General features: G+C 39.5%; 1 protein-coding gene across 2 annotated transcripts; it reads right to left on the reverse strand.

Moving 5' to 3' along the window:
• Positions 1 to 1,748: 1,748 nt before the first annotated feature.
• On the reverse strand, positions 1,749 to 24,498 carry ap1g1 (adaptor related protein complex 1 subunit gamma 1). 2 transcript variants are annotated; one of them, XM_078248885.1, is made up of 23 exons: positions 24,397 to 24,498; positions 18,023 to 18,226; positions 17,762 to 17,886; positions 17,375 to 17,516; positions 17,100 to 17,196; positions 14,869 to 14,945; positions 13,124 to 13,219; positions 12,616 to 12,696; positions 12,427 to 12,525; positions 12,293 to 12,348; positions 12,069 to 12,182; positions 11,823 to 11,963; positions 10,823 to 10,877; positions 10,465 to 10,587; positions 10,251 to 10,340; positions 9,987 to 10,111; positions 9,744 to 9,848; positions 9,454 to 9,595; positions 8,493 to 8,619; positions 8,186 to 8,290; positions 7,854 to 8,014; positions 6,384 to 6,482; positions 1,749 to 6,220 (listed from the first exon to the last, which is right to left on the reverse strand). In XM_078248885.1, exons 2-23 carry the CDS (start codon positions 18,221 to 18,223, stop codon positions 6,125 to 6,127), a joined length of 2,457 nt encoding a protein of 818 aa, XP_078105011.1. In that variant the 5' UTR covers positions 18,224 to 18,226; positions 24,397 to 24,498; the 3' UTR covers positions 1,749 to 6,124. The 2 variants fall into 2 exon arrangements, with proteins under 2 accessions (XP_078105011.1, XP_078105002.1); XM_078248876.1 differs by having other exon boundaries at positions 1,749 to 6,226; positions 24,397 to 24,497.
• Positions 24,499 to 24,519: the final 21 nt, after the last annotated feature.

A 24,519-nucleotide genomic window follows, 5' to 3' on the forward strand; every position in this document is an offset into this window, starting at 1 on the left:
GTCACATGTTGTAGCTATGTGAGAATTTACACAATGAAGTTAATGAAAAAAATAACTCAAATAATTCCATTACTTGCAACCAGAGACTGTAATTGCTGGCAACCCAAAAGCTAGTTGTTTACAACAATATTATAAAGCATTAAGCTAATTATTTACCATTAATAAAGCCATAAATTAAAAATCGAAAATATAACTATAGGCCTATATAATGTTACAGGTTTAAAGAGTTTTACAAACTTTAGATTGTACGCTATCCTTTAAATTTGTTATTTAAGGTGAAATGTTAGAGCTAAAATATGCATATATCCAAATATGGCAGCGGCCACATCTATCATATTGCTCGATACCATATGGGTATAAAAAAAAGATCCTCTATATCCAGAGCGGGTTTAGAACCATATTTATAGAGGATCTTTGGTATAACAAACTCATTAGCTTAGCCTTCTTTTTGCATTCCTTTACAGAGACACAGGTTTCTTATATAGGCTACTGTCTATGGTTTCACTGTAGCCTACAATTGCAACAACTAACCTAAGCAACTAACAACATTAACATAATACAGGCTAATATATGTAGCCTAGATTTAATTAAGCTGAAATGCAGCTACCATGATTACAATAATCTGAAAATTAGGTGGGTGTGTCAGAGATGTCATACCCAGTCAGCAGCAACGTGTATGTAAACTTGTGCAGTGCCCTTGCGCACACAGCAGGGTGTTCAGCGCACCACCGTTTTAGTTTAAATAAACGTTTTGTTACGTTTTGTCGGGATGTAGGCTGCTGTTCGTTCAAAACAACAATGGCCGACATGATAGACAGATGCTTCATCTAATCACCTGCCAGGTTTTTTTTTTTTTTTTTTAAGTTCCTGCCCTTTCCGAAACGGTTTCCAATTACTTCTCAGATGGCTCTGGTTCAAACCGTCCGGAGCGTCAGGTTAACAATTTACAAAATACATTTGCAACTAATTAAATCACCACAAATGCCACTCAGTGAACCAAGTGGTTGGGGCCACACACCAGGTTGGTTGTCCAACCTTGATAATCCTCTGACATGCTATCTACAGTAGATCTGCACTTGTATTTCTGCCTGGATGTCTTCAGTAGTTGTTTCTCCACAGCGCTGTGGAGGAAGGTCTGGCAAAGCGACACTATACCCTCTGTAACTACACACAATAAGGTGAGTAGGGATTGATTCCCACAGGGCCCTTCATGCTCCACTTTTGTGACATTGTTAGATGCTTAATAAAAGCAGCTCCACGGCTGCCAGTTGCTCATTTAACATTTTTTAATTTAGTCCCCGATATACGGTACTGACATTTTATGATCAATTAATAGCAATCTTGAAATAAATATACAGTATACTAATTAGTGTGTGCTGATTTGTTTATTGAGAGGTATAGGATTTAGTCTATCATGTAACAAAAATATACTGAGCTAGGGGTGGGCAATATGGATAAAATCCTCCATCATGGTATGTGTAGGCCAATTGTATTTATTGTAATATATTTATTGTAATATATATATAATATAAATAAATAATCTGGCTAATGGAGTAAATGTAATACCTAATAAATGAAGGTCCATCACATTGATTCAAAAATGATAAAAATTCAATATGACTACCGAGCGGTCCTGTTCCGATTTGCAACAACCAAGAAAACAAAACTACCATAGTTCAACTAGATTTTTATTTGACTTTTTATTCGCTTGATCATTTTCTCCAACCCAAAGACAAGAATACACAGCATAAATTGAAAATATCCCATTTAATAGTTTACAACTTCTCATCTTTAATCATCACTTCATACTTTCAGTCTGACATTCACACTCACCTTGAAGCCATGGAACTGGGATTCAGTTCAACATGTCAAACTTGACTGGAAAAAGTGAACCTCATGCCTCCACCCTCCCCCAACAAAATCAGACACCATATAGTTTTACAGTCAGGACAGACCTGGGGGTTACAAACAGATTTTGTTTTTAAAATACAATGGATGCATTTTTTTTTTGGATTCAGCAGGGAAAGTGAACATGGGTGGCAATTCAGATACTCTTTCAAGCCCTACACACTGAATTCACCCGAATAAAAAAACTAAATCAATTCCAATTAATCCAAATGACAGATGTGGACTTTCATCACTCTTAAAAACATTAACAGTATTGTAAGCACTATCCGAACAACTTCCTTTTGTACATATTAGTACTGACCTATGAAGGTGGTGTGACAGATTTTATAATTGAACTTTTCTTGCATTTCAAAGAGTCTCAGGTCAAGAGTAGAAATTACATTATTTACACTGGTTTTCACATGCAGCTCAGAAGCTGAAAGTTGAAATTGCAGCCAAAAATCATGTCCTATCTAGGTAAAAGACATGTTGCACGCCATCACGCTCTCTCAAGCATGATTATTTTCTGTCTCACTCTCTCGCTCACACACACACACACACACACACACACACACACACACACGCTGATCACACCCCTGATGGGTATTGGTTTCCGTTTCTTTTCTTCCTTTTAAGTTAGTGTCCAAAGCACTTATGTTGGGTTCATTTTCATTTGTACATTTAAAACTGCATGAATGTATGGTATCGTTGAAAGAACTGATCAGCTGTGATTAACAAGGGTACATACTGGTTGAATAAGACAATACAAACAAACACCAACCAAAACATTCAGGAATAGATTTATGAAACTTCCTTTCCCATCCCGTCAGCCTTCCATTTTGCACAGCTCCCCCTTGTGGTTATTAGCTTGTAACACAGGCTTGTCCAAGTTTTGCTTGGGTTTATAAAGCAGCACTCCATAAACAAAATCAAAAAGGTCCTAACAGGGAAAAAAACAACATCCATTACCTTCCTCCCTTATATCCTGCCATGTAAATTACATTTAAAACCGTGAGGGCGCAGATCAATTTGACATGATGTGCTACAGCCCCGCCTCTTGTATTGGTGACTACAGAGAGAGAAACTGAAAGATGTGCCACGCAGAGGCAAATAACATCAGCGATAAGAGACGAAGGAAGCCGAAAGAAATTCCTGTACTGTTCAGAACAAAGAAAAGGACAACAAACATATCTGGAACCACTTAGCACATAATAAAACTTGTGAAGTTCAAAATCTCCTAATGTGGCACAAGTCGTGAACTTGCTTAGTTGAGACATGATGCTTTTAAGAAGGTGCTACATGGCAGACAAAAAGGTAACCAGGCAACCATGAGAGGTACCGTGTCAACACCCTTCGGCATCATTTCACGAAGCAAATTGTAGGTGGAAGGGAGTTTAATAGATCAAATTGTCAAGAGTGCAGAACACTAAACAACACATGAGGCTAGAGTTACATCGTGGCAAGAAGCCTGCTCCTCTTCGAAGGAGGGCATGGATACGTGAGGCGTTTGAGGGGCAGAGAAGCAGATGAAGCAAGGTGCCACTTCTGCTGCTGTGCAGCACTGTGCTTAGGTTTCTCAGTAGTACAGTACATCAATTAGACATCTGTTAAGATGGATCCAACCCTTATTTCGTCATAAGGAACCCCAACAAGTAGCCTACCATATTTGTAGAAGTAAAGATGACACACCCGATCATGAAGAATAGTAAATCAAATGCAGCTCAATTGCATCCTTTTAAAAGGTTCTTTTTGTACATATATGCATACAATTATACTTCCTAACTAATCTTTTATCTCCATGTGGTATTATTTAATTTGATCAGCTTTAGTTTGTTTTACAACTATATACATTGTACAGGCAGCAGATCATATATCTTTTACAATGAATGAGTGATCATACAGGGGTCTTCATAGACTGATGTTGACTCGATCTATTTAGACAACACACATTGTGAATAATAGCATTTTTTTTAGAAAATGGTATCTAAAAAAATGATGAAAGATAGTACAAGAGACAAAATTGTAAAAGCCCTCAATATGTACAGAAAAAAAGCCAATATAGCATTTGTCAAGAACAGAAAAAAAAGTTAAACTGAAATCATTTTCTCCATATACACATATCATAGCTCAAAAATATTTCCAAAGCTAATAGTCTCTCTGATTTGGTCACAGAAGTTAGAAGATAGTGAAGCATAGTGAAAAGAAGTATACAGCCGGATTAAACATCTGAGGATCTCAACACAGCATCGCAGGACTGCTAAGCTTGTTAAGTAATGAGATGTACAAACTACCATTAGTTTCTCTCATGCAGATGCTTCCCTTGATTGCAATTCATGACTAAACAAATGTGTCAATCTACTGCAACTGAACGTTAACAGAAAGAGAACATTGTGAGGTATTAAAGTTACTATCCCCGACAGCATGGTCAGAATTCTGATTTAGAGAAGCCGAGAGCCAAGAGACCAACAGTCAGCACAGAATGACCCCTCCCAGTACCTCGCTAAGTGATCCAAACTCACACTTCGTTTGTTGACAGGGGGGAGATCTTAACAAGATTTCATTTTAGTACAACATTTATACTGTTTAAAACACTTGAAACCTTGATGCCAGCCTATGGACTATCTATTAGCTGCCATAACCTTTGAGATTTGCTGTTTTAGGACTTGTTATTAATAACATCCAACAGGTATTTTTACTGGAAAGTCTGCCACACAGTATATAGGGAAAGAAAGGATCAGTATCATGTAGCTATAATTTATGTTTTTGTCAAAACGAAGACAAAAAGACATTGCAGGCCAGTATTAGTGCGTGACTGATTATTAACTTATGAGATATAGAAGTGAAAAGTGTAACTTATTAAATGAAGTGATATACCAATTCAAATCCATCAAGGCCATTTCCCTCCGATTGAAAACACGATCAGCTCACAAGCACACTTACAAACGAAGCTCATACAGAACTCAATAGTTCAGGGGCTTTTATCTAGCCAAGTCAGAAAGGCACATCACTTTGATATCAGGCATAAATAATTAAGTCAAATTACTGCAGAAATAAAACATACTTTCACAAAAATAGTGCCAATAAAGATGAGCATCCCCATCAAAGAAGACAGCTATGAGAAAGAGACTTGAGGGGGGAAAAAAGCATTCAGTGCATGTAACTACATTCATAACAAGCGTCATTTACATGTATGTGCATGGTGACTAAGTTCAACCAGGTTAAAACAAATCTGAAATGCATTTTAAATTGCTAGCTCGACTGTGAAGACACAGATGCAGGAAAACTTTAAACGCAGATCTCCAACACAAATGTAATCAGCGTATCTTCAGATAACTTTCGGGCCTGGATTATATCCATCCTAATGAATGAACCTATTCAAACTATGCAAAGCAATTACCTGTTGAATTTATTATACAGATCTACCAACTACAGATGACATGATTTTAGGAGAGCTGTGTGGGAAATTAGCCACAGGTTATCAAACTGGGCATACTACCAGAACCAAAAATTCCCCTCCGAGCTTGAGTCGGGGTGTGATTGTGATCCTATCAATGCTCAAACATGCTTTAAGCAAATTAATGTAATTCAAAATGAATACAACTCTCTGACAAGTTATATCACTCATTATGCAGAGTCAAAAAATGGGGGTATCCAAGAAGTTTATGACTGCACTAAATAGACCTTTCAAAGCTTTTTCTGCTGCCATCAAACAAAGGTTCATATCAAAAAACCTGAATGCAAAGCCAATCATAAATATCGATGGAGCAAGTGTTTCAACTGCATTTTAGCTTTAATTATAAATCTGAATAAAACTATGGTTACTGCAGTGCTCATAGTGGGCAACACTTGTTTCTCTACAATGACTTGAGAGGGTAAGTGTGCCACAGTAAATGGTGTGCATATGTGCTTTTGTGGGTGGTAATGGTGCTGGGTGGAGGGTGTATGTGGAAAATAGTACTACTACACAAAAGACATCATGGAAACCAATTAAGAAAGAAAAGAGAAAGTTCATTGATTGATATGTTTTCCCAATTATTCTGGTGATGTCAATAGTGTCTTCGTAACGTCTGTATTTTTCTCCTGTGTTAGATGCTCTGCTGCTTCCCATGCAACTCGAGGGCAGCGGACTGCAGTGACGTCACAGGGGGATCCGTTGGAAGAAAGGAGGGAGGTGAAAGGAAAATCGTTTTCATAGTTCCCTTGGTGGGGGGCTTTTAAGAGCAACAGAAGCAGCTCATCACTGCCAGGACTGAGGGGGGAAGTTATTAACCTCAGCCAGGTCTTGCACAGGCGAGCCTTTGAGGGTGTACGTCAGCTTGATCCTCATTCGTAGCTGTTGCTGAAAATTTTGTGAGGATGATCATGTTTATAAAAGAAGAAATTCTTGCAAATCATTTGAGACTGCACAGGTCTTAAATGTAGGCTATGTGTGCTTCAAAAGGACAAAATAATAAAAATCAAAAACAATTTGTCCATCTCAAAAAGGGCAAACTCACCTTCTGTGGGTTGAGGACTCTGATGACCTGTGTGACAGTTCCCTGGTTGAGTGCTGGTACAACATTACTGCTAGGGGAGAGGAGCTGCAGCTGGAATGTCTGACAAACAGAAAGGAGACACTATGTTAGATGAAAATTTGATGGTACTCCGTATTTTCCCTCGGTTTGTGGAAGATTTAGGTGCGCGTATCGGGGGGGGGTTAGGGGTCCTCCTTCAAGAAAATGTTAAGTTTTTCAATTTAAAAAAAAAAATGCAATTTCACCATGCATTTTGTCTCTGTTGGTTTTTGCTTCTCTTTGTAATTGTGTTGTGTCTCTTTTTGGTAATTTGTTTATTTTGGGGGGTTGTTTTGGGTCTCTGTGGTCATTTGGCGTCTCTTTGTAGTCAGTTTGTGTCCCTTTGTGGTAGTTTTGCATCTATTTTTTGCATCATTTTGGACCATTACTATACCATATCTGTGTCTAAAACGTTGGAAAAGATATAGCAGAATATACATAAATAACACTCAAAAAGATTAAAGACAAAACTTGCTAAAGAAGTTCACTGGGGACCAACTACAGTCATTAGATCTAAGAAAAGATTAATATCAATATTGGCCGCCAGATCTCCCTGACAAACATGTCTATTAAAGCTTTAGCTTATTTTCTTTCCAGCCAAACAGACTCGGGATGGCGTCATTGACAATGATGGGACTAATGCAGTGAGCACAGACAACAGTATCTTTGGGCTGCCTGGTGAATACTGGAGGCCTGTAATAGCTAAAAGCTAACTAAGATATTCAATGCTAGTTACTTAAAAACGTGCTTAAAAAGGTAATTTTTTTTTAATGGTTTATGATTTCCTATGTCCTGTTTAAACCAACATAATCAGATGTCAATTCTAGACTACAGAAACAGTGTTGCGGTCAGCAACATTTCCCAGTAAAATAGCATATTACTTTTAAAATCTGTAGCTATTAGTATAGATAAACACTTTATTTTTGAGTAGTTGAGCCCAACTTTCAGAATAACACGTATAACAAACATGGGATGAAAAGTGGTGGCTTTTACAGCATCTCTTGCACAGAAGATTTAAAAACAGCAACAAAAAATGGACCGAGAGCTTTGAATTGGTATTGGTCCCAAAAGTCAAAGTATTCCTAAAATAAATCAGAATTAACAGAAATAGTTAAAGCTACTGTAGACAGTAGAAATTAGCATACCAAAGACATGAAACAGACATTATATAAATGATTATTTTCCACTAGTACTAGCTTAAAAGTTAGCCGTGTTTCCAGGTTCATGTAGGTTCTGCATACATGATGTACACATCAGTGGTACTGCATGTTATTACATCTGCAGTGCAAAACTGCAGGACATTCACATTGTAATACAACACATGAAACATATTAGTAATGAACACTATTAGGCATGATTAGGACATATTGAAATTCAGCCACTTAATTTGATTGTCAGATTGTGCCTGCTTACCTTTGGTACTGCAGCCTGAAAAACAAAGTCTGTCATATCTGCCTCTGTTGAGTTGGAAGCATGGATAGTGATGACGGCGATGTTCGGATTGGGATTAGCTCTCTCAAATGTGAAGTCTATTTTCAGACCATTTTTGTTGTATGCCGTCATAGGAGGAATAGCTATAAAGAGATTTCAGAGGAGCAGACCGTAAAAAGATTTAAAGATATGATAACTGATGATAATCAAAGAAAAGAAAAACACAATTACCAAGTGCTTTAATACATAAGGACAATACCACAAATTACTATATATTTGGGAGCAGATGATCAAGGGGATCAACAGACTCTCACCTGCAGCTGCAATGTCATTAAACAGGGGCTGTGAGGAGAGGCCATCCATGAGGAAAGAGGGTTGGGAAGTGGGCACAGAGGAAGCAGGAGCAGGGGCTGGGCCGCCTGGAAATAGGGGACAGCAACACACAAGGGTTTCTGTTCACTTTTTCATGCAAACACCAGACAGTGCCAGCAATACGTTACTGCTGAACAGGAGCAGGCACAGGTTGGACATCACATTCACACTGGTGGCAAACAAGTTTATACCAGGTCCTTGCTTTGCTTTAAAAAGGGGTAATAGAGAGCTGTAAGGAGAGCATCCTACCACTTAGCGAGAGGTCGCCCAGCAGATCAAGCAGCTCTCCTCCAGCTGAAGCAGGCTTGGTGGGCATCGTGGTCTGGATTACTGGTACCACATCATTACCACCCAGCAGGTCTAACAAATCATTAGCCTGGGGAACGAGGACAAAATGTAAACAATGATAAAATACCTGCTATATCTATGTATACATATAATAATATATAACTTTATTGCCTGTGCTACGCACACTTGCTACTTTATTTGCATTTTACATCAACACTAGTGCCAGCTCCAACATTTTCCACACGCCACCGCGTTTTTGTTTTATGAAAAACAAAAAAAAACACATAAAGGCTGCTTTGATTGGCCATAAGCAAACAGCACGATACTTAATACTAATTTTGAGTTTATATACACAGTTGCTGATCAAATATATAACTTTTTACCTCATCAAAACAAACTAGTGCTTGTGTGTTTTGAGTGTTGTGAGCTTCTCTTTCTCTGGTTAGCTCATCACTCAATCAATTACCACAATGAGAGCTAGATACTACAATGTTAAATACTCCCCTTTTTGTGAAAGTTTAATCATCTTAAAAGATGACTGTTATTTCAATGTTAAATAAACCAAAACCCAGAAAAAAGTGTAAGGAGGGCAGGAGAGCTTGTATGAGGCAGAGGCACGAGGAGGTCAAAAAAGAAAGACTGAAGTAAGAGACTCAGACAATATATATTCAATTTGAATGAATAATTATATATTTTTATTCTGTTAGTCTTTCCATTTATTGAAGTGTTACAGTTAAGGAAGGCTGTGTTAAGTTGCCTTTTCTGTATTGTTTTTATATTACATGTGGGCCATCCCAAATGTACTTTGGCCACATAAATTAGGGGATTTGTGGCCCATGCGGTCAGTTCTTAAAAATAATAGCATCTATCCCTGGTATGGTCTTTAATTTCTTCACAATAAAGTAATTAAAACTGTCCTCACCTGGTTAACTGGCTGGGTGACAGGTGGTAGATGTTTTGGTTCCACAACAGAGGGCTCTGTCTCCCCATTTGTCTGTACAATCTCTGTGGGGCCATTAGAAGCACTTTTCTCCATAATGGGCATTCGCTCTAGGAGAGCTGGCCTAAAGTCCGGGAACAAGCAAGGAATAAGGAGGGAGACAAAAGAGGAACCAAACTCCACCACTGGAGGAAACGTTTATCTACCAACTGGTACAATGTGATTTGAATAATGGGATTGTAATTTTTTAGAAAAGTGTAATGCAGTTTCACCTCATGTGGTCGTATTTCTTGAAAAGTGCATTGTACTCCACAGCTCTCTGCTGAAGCTCCACATCGATGCTACTGCCATAAATCGAAACCACCTTCTTGATTCGGCTAAAACAAAATTTGCAAATGTTGCAGGTTAGAAAGGGGGTGGGGGGAGTACCATTGGTAATGGCTAGTAAACTTTATCACCCACATGTTTGCAAAGCTTTAAAAAGTATTGGATGGGTCTAAAAGGCCATTACTAACTTAACACTGCTGAACCGAGTAGACAGCTTCATGATGGCGGTAAGGGAATAACCCCGGGTCACAGGTGTGGACAGGTTGGACACCAGGAGGCCTTCCAGCACATCCAGAACTTCATCCTCAGTCACCTTAGATCAAAAGGAAGAAATGAAAACTGATGACCTAGTGTTTCTCTCAGGTTTGAGGTTTGTGCATAGTGTGGTCTTCAATTTGCGCGTTTGTGTCCATGTGTGCGTGGTGTTTGGCTAGGGTTTCTTCCAGGTGTACCTGGATGGGCTCCTCCTCCTCACACTGTCCAGATACTAGCAGGTCCCCGTACTCTCCTATGCACCAGGACGCCACCTGCACTAGAGGTTGCTACAGAACACAGAGAGAGAAACACAAGTCCACTCTGAGCAACTCTTAAGCTAGTATGACTGTATGCTTCAAAAGACAGAGATGTCCCAAATCTAGTCATGACCCAAACCAGAACTGCTCTGACCTGTGAGATGTCATCAAGGAGTGCTTTGTATAGTCTCTGTACTGTGTAGGCATGCATCTCCACACTGTTGGTGATGAGCTGGATGAGGTTGGGAACAGAATCGTCTCGCACATAGCTCCCTGCCTGTAAGGATGAGCAGAGATGTCGATGAGAAATGCTAATTAATATCAAATACTAATTTGTATGTTTCCAGTAAAACTAAAGCAGCGTTGGCTTCGAAGGTTTATTACCAGATTTGATCAGATCAGAGGTTCTCAAGGTAATACTTGTATTATTATTATTATGCACACTAAGAATCAATTCCAACCTACAAGCAAAAGGCATTAGAGGCACTGGAGTGTTTTTGTTATATACGTACTGTTGTCAGGACTCTCATAATGGTGTCTATGTGCCATCTTTTCGATGGGGCATACCTGTAACACGATACATTGATTAGTGCCAGCAGTCGAGTGAAGAAGAATCATTAACATGCTAACCCCTATTTTCCACCGGGACACCAGGGAACAATCGTGGCCATTTAAGTCAATGCTTGATATTCCACCGGCCACGAGACGGCGCACCTAGAAGCGTGATGGAAGCAGCTCTCCGCTCCGTTAAAGATACGCGTCAGGTCTATTTTCATGCGAGCCGCAGGGCGTTACGAAGGCCGGACAGGAAGTGAAACAGCGAGAGCATCCAATCAATTTACCAAAAGACACCCCCCAATATCGTATATGTCTCCTCTACAACACCAGATACTAGCTAATAAACACGTGATTGTTCTTTCAAGTCCTTGTAGAGACAATCAAATCTGCGAGTCAGGCAGGCAAGACGCTCCGCTTCTGAGACGCTCCAGGTGTGGTATGGCACGTGGCGAAGGACGGAACAAAACCGCGGTGCAGCCGGAATGCGTCCAGTGGAAAATCAGGGTAAGTTATCCGAACACTTTACAGCCGGGAGACAAAAGCTGTCAGAAAATAAATGGTATCATCATGGTCTGTCAGACGATGGATCACTCATTTTATCATCATTCAGCATTTCAATGTTCGTCATCCCGTCCACTGTGGTACCACAAACAAACCTTTAGCTTGATGCATGTCAGAGTATGTTGTACACTGTTCTCTGTAACACTACAGGGGATTTATTCCCTCTTCACGAGCTGAAATTAAGTCTACATGTAGATAATCCATGCAGATAGTTACTTTTAAACAGGTTCTTGCAACATAGACCTCTTTTGTGCTAAGAAAGAAAAATGAAAAGCTGAAAAACTATTTTAGAGTCTTGCACACGACAAGGTCACACAGGATGTGTATCGAATTATTACAAAGCAGCTGAGCACAGATGTAATGTGTAGTGAAGTCTGTGTGTCAGTGCCATACTTCTCTGCAGCTAGAAAGACTCCGGATGCACAGTCTGCTTTGAATTCCGGGTCACAGGAGTCCAGGAAGTAGAGCAGCTCTTTCATCATGCCTCTGATGTTGTTGCCGTTCACCAGGGCGAAGCTCAGTTCCATTGCACGTCTACACAACAATGAAAAGTAGACATGGACAGGATCAGAAACAATACGGCTAAATAGTAAGGAAATTTAAATTGTAGTTTAAGTAATGTGTGCACTTGTGAATCACCTCTTAATGGACACATCCAGGTCTTTTAAACAATCCACAATGGTGCTCCGATGCCTCTGCACTGCATTGTGGTCTGTCTGTACCGTCTTTAGTAGAGATGTCAATGCCACGTATCTGGAGTTGTGAGTTTAATTAATGTCACAGGATGTAACATCAGGAATTAATGAAAAAGATTTTGGATGACTCAACGTGTAAAAGGTCAAGTACTGTAAGCAAATAATTACCTTATATTTTTGTCATTGTTAAGAAGGAAGCGACCGAGTATGTTAATGGCCAAGACCTGTAAGTTAAAAGGCATTTAGGCAAGAAAAAGAAAATTAATCAGACCAAATGTTTTCCTTGTATAAAATTAACTCACCCTCAGTCCACTTTCAGACTTGATGTCCATTATAGTCAGCACAGTCTCGTAGAGAATTGCATTGCCTACATTTTTACTCGTCTCTGTGTTCGTTGCAACCTGTAAGCACAAATAAAATGCATTTGTTTGAAAATTACACTCACGCGAAGAAGCTTTTGGCCAAAAACAGTGATTATGTTTAATTCTAACCTGTGCAAGAATGTCATTCATTGCTTCACTGGAGTCATCATCACTCTTGCCTAAAATTCGCAGTAGTCTCAATATCCGCACCTAAGAAAAGAAAAAACAGTCCAGTCCTGTCAGTTGACTTGACAAGTGTGATGGAGTTTATTGACCCCCACAGGTAAATTCTGGTTTCTCTTGCCGCACCCTTTGCTTGCTGCCGGTCTGTTGTCATTTTGGTCCTTTTTCAATGGCACAACTTCAGCCTGTTTTACCTGTAGATGTGCCATTTAATACTTCAATCGTCTGTTAATCTGACTGTTAACTCCTTCTTTTTTTTTTAAATGACAACAGCTTTAAATATCCCTTTCATTACTTTTGATATTTCTGTTCTGATGAAATGCAGTTGATGCTGTGCCAACACCACAAGTTCTGATCATGGTTGCCGTTGGTACGGCACAGCACAAAAATCAAGCCAAATCAAAATCTGCACTTACAATAGAGGGTACTTGCATCAAAAAAGAAGGAGATTTACCTGCAGGAAAGGGTCACTTATGCCGGACACATCATGTTCAGGAGAGTATCCAGACATGATTAGGTTCTTCAGGATTCTCACCAACTGTGGAACCAGCTACAAAAAGACCAACAACAGAACAGAAAAGGAGAGGTGTCACAGTACTTTGTGTAGACCTCACATTTTCTACTTTTCCTCTTCAACATATAACATTGTTCTTCATTAACTTTTAAAATTATTACTTTCTCCTTTACAGTGGCAGCCGGCCAGGTTGGGATTTTTGCTTATTGAGGTAGAGTAATATGGTTAAAAGTTGGGTGACTGAATTGCCAAATTGTTGAAGTTGTGAAATCAAAACCTTGATCGTACAAAATATTAGCATAGGACATTTGGCTTTCAATCTGCAGTCACACTTTTGAACGTCACTAAATAAACAGATGTATATTTCAAACTAAAGTTTAATTCAATGCCAACAAAAATGGAATTATATTAAGATAGGAATCATCTCTCATCACAAAAAAAGAAAAAAAAAATCTGTGTAATTTTGATCTCTCTTCTAAAACTGGTTATCAAAATGTAACCTTAGAGAAACACTCAACACTTGGGAAACAGTTTGATGTCTTATCCAGCATTAAATTAGAAGATTAGGCATCATTTTCATTCCAGAACAGAGAAAAGTGTAGGATGCAGTAAGCCTAAATAACAAAGACTGCTGCAGAGAAACTGCTAGCCCAGTTCTGGAAAATTCTATGTTGGTCACTAGCTTACAGATGCAGCAGATCTTAGAAGGGGTACTTTTTTCAATTTTAATTTTGTTACATTCTGCTTCCTGTCTTTTTGTTACACCAGACTGAACACGTTTCAGACCAGATTACTTTACAGGATGCGCAGAGATTCAATTAATATAAATCTTCTTCTCTGCTGTGGGTAGGACGACAAACAAGCAACCCAAAATACCAGAGTGGGGACCTAAGACAGTAATATAACAAATAAGCTACCCTCTAACAGTGACACAGATACAATGGATATCATCTGTTCCTGGTGACAACACCTGAGGCAGTCATGTGAAAACACACCCACCCAACTGCTTTTAAATAGTGATCGAATGAGCTGCATATTAAGCAAAAATGACACTCAAAAGTAGTGAGAAATGTATCTGACAAATGGACCATAAGGTTATTATATACAGTAAAATCCAAAACACTGGTAATGATCACTGTACAAGTTAAGGAAATTAAAATTATAAATTAAAACACAACATGACATTAATCAACACAAATTTGGTTACGTCTGAGGTGAGTGTAAGAAGTGATTACTATTTACAGCATGCACCAGCTATGAGATCAGAATGTACTCTTACCTTCTCATTCTAACACAATGCAGGAATTGTAACCAAGACAAATGACAGAAAAAATATGAGGTAGATGTTAGGGAAGGGAAACTGGAAATCATTCACTTTCAGAGAGCTTAAAATAATATTTAGATCATGAGCATGAGTGGTGGTGCTTCTGGCACAGTTTTACACCTAGAGAAGGAGAGGTACAGCAGCAGTTGAAATACAAGAGGAAAAGACAGTGGTAGGAGATAAGAGATTGAGACATACTTTGAATGTAGAGCAAACCTGTAGCGCAATCCAGTTTAACATGTGTGTCTAAGCTTAGCTATACTAAAAAGGAAATGTGTACGCAAAAAGAGAATGAAGTGTGACGTGACAAATGCATAAGTAACTACTATAAGATCCTTTGGGTACGATAATCTGTTTGTACCTTTCTGAAGTGGGCCAGCATGTCGGGACTTCTTTCACACATCTCAGTGAGGAGGACAACTGATGTATGGAGAACACCTGGGGGAAAGGACAAAGTAAAGGTTAAATTAATATTCTGTCTAGTTGTGTTCTCTACATCACCCAATTGTTACTGGGCATTTAGACCTAAAAAAGGACTATGATGGTGGGTGCCACTGTTTTAGGGGGCTTTCACACCTGCCTCATTTAGTTTGATTGAATCGCACGACAGTTTTTCCCCTTGGTGCGGTTCGTCTGGGCAGGTGTGAATGCAGCAATCACACTCAGATGCGCACCAAAAGTGGACAAAACAAGCGTACCGTGAACTTTTTTTTTTTTTTTTGATCAATTTTTTATTGTTTTTATATTTCTCAACATACAGAACAGACAAATGCAATTGAACAAGAACAAAAGCCCTCTCCCACCCCCACCCTCTGCGGTCTCGAGGAAAACAAAAACAAAAATCACACCTTGCCTAGTCACTCTCCTCTAATTCTTGTGATGCTGAGGTCATTAGGACTGATACTTGTGCTGCTGCGCTTTTCCATAGGTCTATAGTCAATGATTTGGCTTTGTTAATCCTTGCTGTAGAGAGCTCAAGCATAGCTATGTCTATGTCGGTACACTTTCAAACTAACTCTGGAGCGGTTTGTTTATGGGGAGAACATGACATGACCTCGAACCGCCCCAACTACTGTATCTGTACTCCACAAGTCTGAGCTAAATGGCTCCTGTAGTCTGATGTGCATTGCAATCTGTGATGCGGCAGAACATGCAAACTGTAGCATCTTGCAAGGTATCTTACACAGAAATAGACTGCGGTCAAGCTTGCGGTCAAGCTTGCAGTCACTCGCATTTCCGTGCTCAAACCAGCCGCGGCTAAAGTTGGAGACAGACGCAGGCAGAGCCGAGCAAAGTCTTGGTCAGCAGAGCTGACGTAGTAATGTCGCTCGCGAAACAATGTCTGAAGAATTATTTAAATGAAATGAGCTGGACCATGGAGATGCAAGAAATATGCAGTAGTACAGAACACAGGATATTTTTCCTGTATTTACTTTCTTGTTCTCACCCCAGACACATCTGACCAATAAGGGCTAGTTGTGATGCATTTTGGTACGCTTGGATTTTTCTCCGTGTGAAACAAAACCAAACCAATGGGAAAACGCTCCAAGTATACAAACCCATAACATCTATGTACTGCATGTACCAAATCACAGACAAGAGGGAATCGGCCATGCTGCTATCAAAATGTGTTTCAGGCACATTACAAAACATGTATCAATATCTAGGCTGACCAATCGCAAGGAGCCAAAGTCAGATGTCAAAAATATGATGCACTAGCAAACATATGATTAACCGCAGGGGGACAGCAGGTGACAGCATCATAAATCTGTAAGATTATCAAACAGGCTAGTCATTTCAGAGTGACCTGATCTGAAAGTTACAAGGTTGAATAATCATCATCATCATCTGAGCGACAGCAGTGGAAAGCAGTGGTGGTGAGCACTGAAGCCACACAACAGTCATAGATATGTTATATTCTAACAATCTTTAAAATCCATAGTGGCTTTTGGACTTTTGACATTTTTGAAGTAATCAATCAGTAATTTATTTTTTTACATGTAAGAGAGTTTGTATAAACGTGAATGTACATTATTCATAAGTAGGGTACATGGTCTAGTTACAATATGCATGATTACTAATCCAACATTTCTTTTGATTTTTGATTATCAGTTTGCATCTGCAAGTCCGGATGGCAATTGAGGACAACGCTTGGTGCATATTTGTGTTTCTTATAGTGATGTCGCACCATCTTCCATTTACTGTATACATTATTCCATGGTGTACACTGCAGGACAGACAATAATGATCTACAAAAATAGCAAACACACATGCATTTTCAAATGGTTTTATCTGAAGCAGTTACTACTGCATTGCTACACAATGTCAGAGAAGATCAAGTTATTTCAGCAAAAATAAAAACGAATCTCTTTCTGTGACATACTGCATCTCCTCTAAGTGGGGTACACATAGGCCCAGAGTTTATGACAGACTCATTAATTCCACTCACCTCTGCCAAGGACATGTGCTGCCCAGCTGTTCTGAGCAAAGCACTCTAAGTGGCAGGAAATAGGACAAAGTCTGCATTTGTGTAGGACAGGCACACTTCCCCACAAGCCAGCAACTGCATCCTGACAAACTGTTTACACTTACCATGGTTTTTCTCACTCAGCAGGTTTTTTGTTGCTGGAAGGAACATTTCCATAAGTTCTGGAACCTTCCTGATGACATGAACTGCACACAACGCCGCCTGTCAACAAATATTTAGAAATAAGACACTCAATGAGTAAACGGTCCAACCTTTAACACAACATTTCACTTTCGAGTACAACTGTTCAGCACACGGGCCTACATTTTGAATAGTCCACCACATATTTAAAACCCTTCAAGTCATTTATTCATGTAAACATGCCAACAATGAGGCTTACTTTTTTTCTCAAGTAGGAGTTGGATGTTTTGAGCAGCTTCTCGACCTCCCCAGCCAGGTCACGACACATTTCTGAGGAACCCATGCAGCCCAAAGTACACAAGGCCAGGCCCTGGACGTATTGTGTACTGTGATTCAAGTCACTGTGTTGGGAGAAGAGCGTTTAATGAGCCATGGAAACACAGAAATATAGATTCAAGAAACATTTTGGATGACAGTTCCAGTAGCAGGTAAGGTAGATATTGGGGGTCCAAATTGCCATCACATCATAACTTAAATCACAGGTCATGGATTTTCATCAAGATTAAATTGCTGTGCATTGCAAAAAAAGCAATATCTTTAAAGCAAAACATTAAATATATCCACTGAGGATCTTGCCTCCACTTACTTCTTAATGCAATTTGTCATTAGTAGGTGGACGTCCTGCCTCTCGTCCAACAGCAGCATGGCTCCCAAATAACCTATTCGTTTGTCGGTGAACTTCTGGGACGCAATCAGCTTCAGGCACTCCAGCTGGAAAACAATTAATCATGTCACAAAACTGTCCCTGGCTGTAAGCTTTGTAATAATTATGTCACTGGAAATCCAAACAGCTTCTCCTATTAATTTTGCCCATTTCCAGTCATCTTCCCACCATCACCAAACATACCTGCCCAAAGTGGGCCGGGTAGCCCAACATGTGCATATAAAGCAGCTTTGCCACATTTCTGCAACGGTATGTATTGTCTTCCTCTCTAAAGGAAGAGCGGATAGCAGCGCACTCTTTCTGGATCATCTCACGCTCCTCTGCCTGGGTGCGTGCTGTCCGGATAGTCCGGATCAGCTCCCGCAGTCTGATCGGAGCTGGCATTCTCTGAAAAACATTAAGAAAAGAAACAGATTGGCACTCGTTGCCTTAGGGTTGGCAATAGACTACCATAACAGAAAACAGAAAAGCTACACTTCTAATGAGGAAAATATAATTAAAAAATAGCCTTGTTTCAAGAATATGGTAGTAGGTATAAAAGAAAATTGTTTGCTAACCAGCTGCACTTAAATGTAAATGTTACAGTGCATGTAAACACATTCTGTGGTGTCCAGCCTTGACAAAGGAATTGCCCATTGTTGATAAATAACGTTTTTTTTTTTGGTTTTTTTTTATTAAATTGAGATTTTTCCAAAAAAACTTTCTTATGTGCAGATAAAACATACTTCAACTAAAAAAGTTTAATTAAACCTAAAAAGTCTTACGTGATTTTTGGGAGACAACCCAACTCCTAAAACACCACTGGCAAAAGATATGCCAAATAGATGACTATTCCTTTTAGAGTTTGCAAATAGTATTAAAAGTGCAGCAGGAAAGGAGAGCGGCGGGTGAAATTCTATTCCCTCACGGAGAAGTTTCACACAGGTTTTAAGCCACAGGGAGAAGTTTAAATATTTATAAGCACATGCTTAGTTGTGAGATCAAATTGTGTTTACATGTACTGTATATGTACCAACATACAAATAAATTATCATTTAAAAATAGATCTAACAGTCACTTTGCTTACTTGTTCTAAACAGGCAACGTAGGTATTCTTGAGTAATATCTAAGAAACTTGTTTTTCACAGAATGTAAAATAAATAAACTCTCTAATGGAGCAGGGCGAGGCGTTTTTCTATAAGGGAGTGTATCAGCAACTCTTAAGTAGCCTACCAAGCTAGTATGAATACAGGAAATAAGGCAGGACTGTGGGGAACAATGAGACAGCACTTTATAAATATGTGATTTATATAATGGAATCTATGCATTTAAATTCCCTGTGCCAAACAGGAAGAAGCTTCATTTAGGTCCTCTTTGGATTTGTTGAACAATCTCTGTAGCGCTGTCATTTGTTACCTGTGTACCTAGATGTTGACATGCAGGTTCTCAACATCTCAATTTCACTTCTAATCCAACTGGAAAGTTATTAATGGTGGCCTCACTACTTAGAAAAAAAGTACACTGTGTCTCCCATCTCATGAAGCCTTTTATCTGGTAGCATGTAGTACATAATTAAGCTGCTACAGCAACAGAAACTATGGTAATTACTTGTCGAGCAAATCCATTTTCTCCATCTAAATAGTGCTGAAGTAGACTTGTGGTGGACAGAAACATAAAAGGCATTGAATAGAGCACAGCACATATCCTAAAACCCTAAAAAGATCTGATGATGTCAAAATTACGCTGATATACAACCTTTCTCATGAACAATGTAGCCTAATTATTTTAAATGCGAGACTGCATTATATTAGTTTTGTAGTTGAGCGAGTAATTCCTCCGGCTGGCTTGCTTTCATGTTAAGCATCATCGAACACTTCCAAAGGGGAGATTAGATGCTTTCTATTAGCCTGCTGATTTTCCACCTATGATTTTCAACTGCAGTGTAACACCAAAGACAGCTTTGTGTTGTGGCTCTGTGAAACTGTTGCTATCAAAACCGTGTCATAAGCATTTGTCTTATCAAGAAATCATGCTGCTATTGTTCTCACTAGAGCCCAGTCATAAGTCTTATAGAAATCTTACTAGGTCCTGAGCTGGCTAATTGCCAAAGAGCCACTCATGAAAAATCAACTCCAGCTCCCACGAGTCATGACATCAACTCCGAAAATTTCCTAAGCATTTATAGATTAAGGTGACTGAAGGGGCGACCCTCTAGCTCACCCAGTAAGAGCTTTGCAGCGGCCCGGGTTCGAATCCGACCTGCGGCCCTTTGCTGCGTGTCATCCCCCATCTGTCTCTCACCTTTCCTGTCTATCCACTGTCACTCTGAAATAAAGGGAAAAAGCCCCCAAAAATAGGTGACTGAAGAATAAGCTTTAAATTAACAAACTTTTTATTTTGTCTTAGTAATACTGAGTTTCCCCCGACTCTTTTTAGACCTGTATACTGTGGGATTTGCAATATTTTTAACTGAGTGGGAAAAGAGGAAAATCACCATACCTTTTCTTATCATTAACTATCACTGTCGAGATCAAATGGAATTCTTTGTAACTATGCCAGTTGACTGAGAAAAACAAGGATCCAGACATGGAGTGAATGAGGGCAACCTTTGTTGCATAAGGTGGTGGTTTGTAGAGAATCTAAGAATTTACTGTGATCAAAGAGGAATGGGGAGAGTGGTCAGACAAGGCCACACTTTAATAAAGCCAGAGATCTACTGTCTGTCTTAACACCATTTAAATTACATGAGCTGAATGGACCTAGTGTTGGGCTCCATACATCATGACTCCTCCTCTCTTGCTGTGCTTATAATGTGTACTGTACATTAGAGAAGGTAAATCCAGCCTCAGCTAAGAGCTGATTGACTTAAGTTCTTGCAGTTGCAGTACAACGGCACATTCTTCTACAATCAAGACACATTATATTTCTTATAATCCATAATTGCCATTACTTTTTAATGCCGTTGCTATTTCTGGGAAATGGAACAGTATATTTACTTTAAAAGACAAAACTTAAAAAGGAGGGATTGAACACATTGTACGTGGATTAGAAAGACCACAGGACGGGGAGTCTTGAGCTTATTCAATAGATTGGCAGCAACAACCCTGGGTTCACTTACCAAGGTCAGCTTTACTCAACTTTACTACAAAGACAAAAAGTGAACTGCTCTGCTGTACAGCCATATTACGTATACAACTTTCCTATGGGTGTACTTTGCATGTACTATGAGAGTTCATAACAAGCTTTTACTCTAGAGAGTTGGAGAGCCAGCCTAGATCAGCTTTCAGGGCCTGACAACCAGCAACAAGCAAAAAGCATGCCACGCCTCCTTTATACCATAGGGAGCAGTCAACCTGAAGTCTGAGACATCATACTAGAAGCATTAAGAGATGCAACATTGTTTTACATTAGAATACTGAACACCATGAGGAATTTGTTAGAAAGTGAAAACAAAGATTCAATATCCACTACTAGCTTGGGAAAGAGTTGGAGTTAAACTAGACAAAAAGACCATCAGACGGATGCAAGATAAAGATACAGAGCCAACACTGGGGAGAAGCATTTTCCCTACTCAATTTGCCAAGCTATTGTTACCTGCACTTCGTCTCTTTACTGTCCCTCTGTTTCTTAGCTGTGCACTCAGATGTTAGAAATGAAATAACATCAACAGAGACCACACTATTCCTTCTTAAATTACCAACTCTATGTTACCAGCTGTGCAGAATAATACATAACTGATAATTCCACTTACATGCACAACAAGGAAGAGATAAACATGCAAAAATAAAAATGAAATAAAGAATCTGTATTATGTAAGTTTGAACTTATACCCTGCTTCTGACATACACAGTCAAATATTGGGTCCTGTACCTTTGTAGAGAATAACATGTATTTGATAGTCAAAATATTATGAACAATGTTTCAAATTTGTTTGGGTAGGCCGCGCCAAATAAAGTAGTAAGCTTGTGAATACAACAACCCACCTTCCACTTCCTACCAAGGTCGACTATGGTATGTAGGCCTATGTGATTTAACTTGAAGTATATGTGCAAATCCTGGTGCTCATTAGAGACAGCCGAGAGCCATTAGTGAGCTTAATACTAACTTTTTAGCTGAACCAATAGGGGCTTTGCAGTTGCTCAACGGATCTCAAACCAACAACTGAATGCATCATGGCGTTAGAAAGAAGAACTAGTTGTGTGCAAACAAGGATTCATGTCCTTAGCCCCAGCCATCATTTCTGTACTTCCAAGATGTAGACTCAGTTAAGGCCGTTTTACAGTCGCTGTAGCCGAGCTCGCGCGCGCCAATGTGACGCCAAAATGACGTAGATCTCGCTGTCGCGCCAGGATTTTGAGTGAGCGACCAGAGGGACCAGACTATGTTTTTTTCAGCAGCACGCAACAAAGCGGAAACAGGAACATGTACGAGCTCGAGAGCAACCGGATGCCAGGACTCTCAGAGTGACTGCTAGTCTCTCTTGTAAACTTACTGGGTTAAGATGAGTTATTTTATGGTGAATGAAAGGCTTGATCCGACTAAGTAGGTCATTGAATCAAATCGAAGCATTGACGTCAATGCTGCTGCCAGTTCTGCCGTAGTTTACCTTTTTCTTCTTCTTCTAGTACTGTAGAAATAGCAAAGTCGGTAGCCTTTCCTCATTAGCGCCACCTCTGTTCAGGAGAAGACTGCAACTAGTGTTAAACAGTTACGGCGCTCCCATGACGTCACACTGGTGCTCGACAGCAGCGAGTATACCCCACGTTTTAACCTATACAAATGTTATTTATTTGGCTGTTAGGTTGCAAACTAGTCAACTGACAAATCAAGCAAAGCAACAAACACTAGGGCTGAAAAACAGTACAGTACTTTCTCCAACACTAACTTTGTGGGTCTGCTGGCACTATGAGGGAGTAAACAATAAATGAAAAATGTGTGAGATTAACAATCAACTATTGTGTAAGTCAAATGTATTATCCAGACAGTGACAAAGCTCACGATATACTATGGCTATCTAGCAAACTGACAATATTGAAATGCAGTTTAAACAAATCAAATAATACAAAAAACTCATATTAACATACTTCAGTCTTTTTGAGAACCTTCAGACAAACCTAGGAGCTAATTCAAGTCACAGTGAGACTGATTTGTAAGCACAGTGGCAATGCCAAGTGATGTGATGCTGTATTGTCTGATTAATAAATGCTACAGTAAAATAAAGCTCTACTTATTGCACATGCTCAAGTAGGTATTATGCCACCAAAGTTAGTCACAAAGGCACTGTTGGCAAGCTAAAGATAAATGGTTTTAAGTAAGGCCAGATCTGTCCTGTTTCAAGCAGCAGTCATTCTGTTATTACACTAAATGATTTAACATCAAACTGACAACTTTGGATTCTGTTGAATCCTGGATATTGTTTCACCACTGGTTAATATTAAACTGTATCCTGTCACACAGTGTTTTTTGGAATAACACTTCATAAATCCTTCAAAGCTATCACAAAGGGATGTGACAAAAATGTATAGGAATCACCCAAACTGTACGTCATACTCATTTGATCACTTCCTACTTACAGCTGACTTCCTTAACGTGAACCCGCAAGTTATTTTTATGAAAACTGGTCTTCCTCAGATGATGTATAGGCATTATTTAAAAGGCGTGTATATTAATGTTACCTTCTTATTTAAAGGCGTTGTCAACACCCAGTAACAAACTTATGAAACTAGAGCAAAAAGGAGTCCACGTCCTTAACAAGCTAAGCTAGCTATCGTTAGCTTCCTGGATATGTAAATGCAACGTTGACATATTGTTTAATTGTTTACGGTTTGTTAAAGGTTAGGAAAGTCTGATGCCATTACAAAACTTTGAGGCAAACGTCAAATGCGTAAGGTTAACAAGCTAACAACAAGCTAACACGAGTATACTAGTATTTTCAGTGAAAGGCAACATATTAGGTTGACACTACAGCAGTAGCTTCACCTTGGCTGACATTCTTCGTTAAATGGGAGGTTTATATCAACAGCATTAGAGAATATTGTCGAACTGAGACGATAGGCCACTACAGGCTGGGCATGACACCTGAATCTGATCGCCGATTGATCAGGACATGATGCAGTTTAGGCCTTCTTGAAGCATTTGGATCCTTGAGTCCTCTATGGCGTTAGCTAGCTAATTTACCTGACCACTTATTTGCTTCTCTAGCACCTAGTCCGAATACTACGTTATCTGAACTAAATGGCAACCAATAAGTAGCAAGCTAGGAAGATATAAAACATAAAGTTGACATTACGTGTTGTCACGATGATTTGTGGACAACCACTCCAAATAAATGGCTATTGAGCTACACATCCCTAGCCCAGCAGGTAGTTAGCAAGGCTGCAGCTATAAGGCTATACTAACTATGCTAGCTATCTTAGCTGCTGACAGGCACAACCCCGGTGCACTGAGGGCTGCGACTTCCTATGCAGCGCCACAGTGAGAGTTGTCAACGTAGATACAACCAAACCACTGACGATTACTCACACGTAAAGACATTTTCATATATTTCTGCCGACATATTATTCTTAGAATATACTTACTAGCCGTAATGATGCCAGAAAATAACTGGAATCGTGTCTATTAGCAATGGAGGGAGGAACACACTAGACATGCAAAATGGTGGCTAGTCCAGCCTCAGCACATCTACCGCAGGCGGAGGGTTA

The sequence above is a fragment of the Sander vitreus genome, chromosome 1 (assembly GCF_031162955.1).
Source record: "Sander vitreus isolate 19-12246 chromosome 1, sanVit1, whole genome shotgun sequence".
Classification (NCBI taxonomy): domain Eukaryota; kingdom Metazoa; phylum Chordata; class Actinopteri; order Perciformes; family Percidae; genus Sander; species Sander vitreus.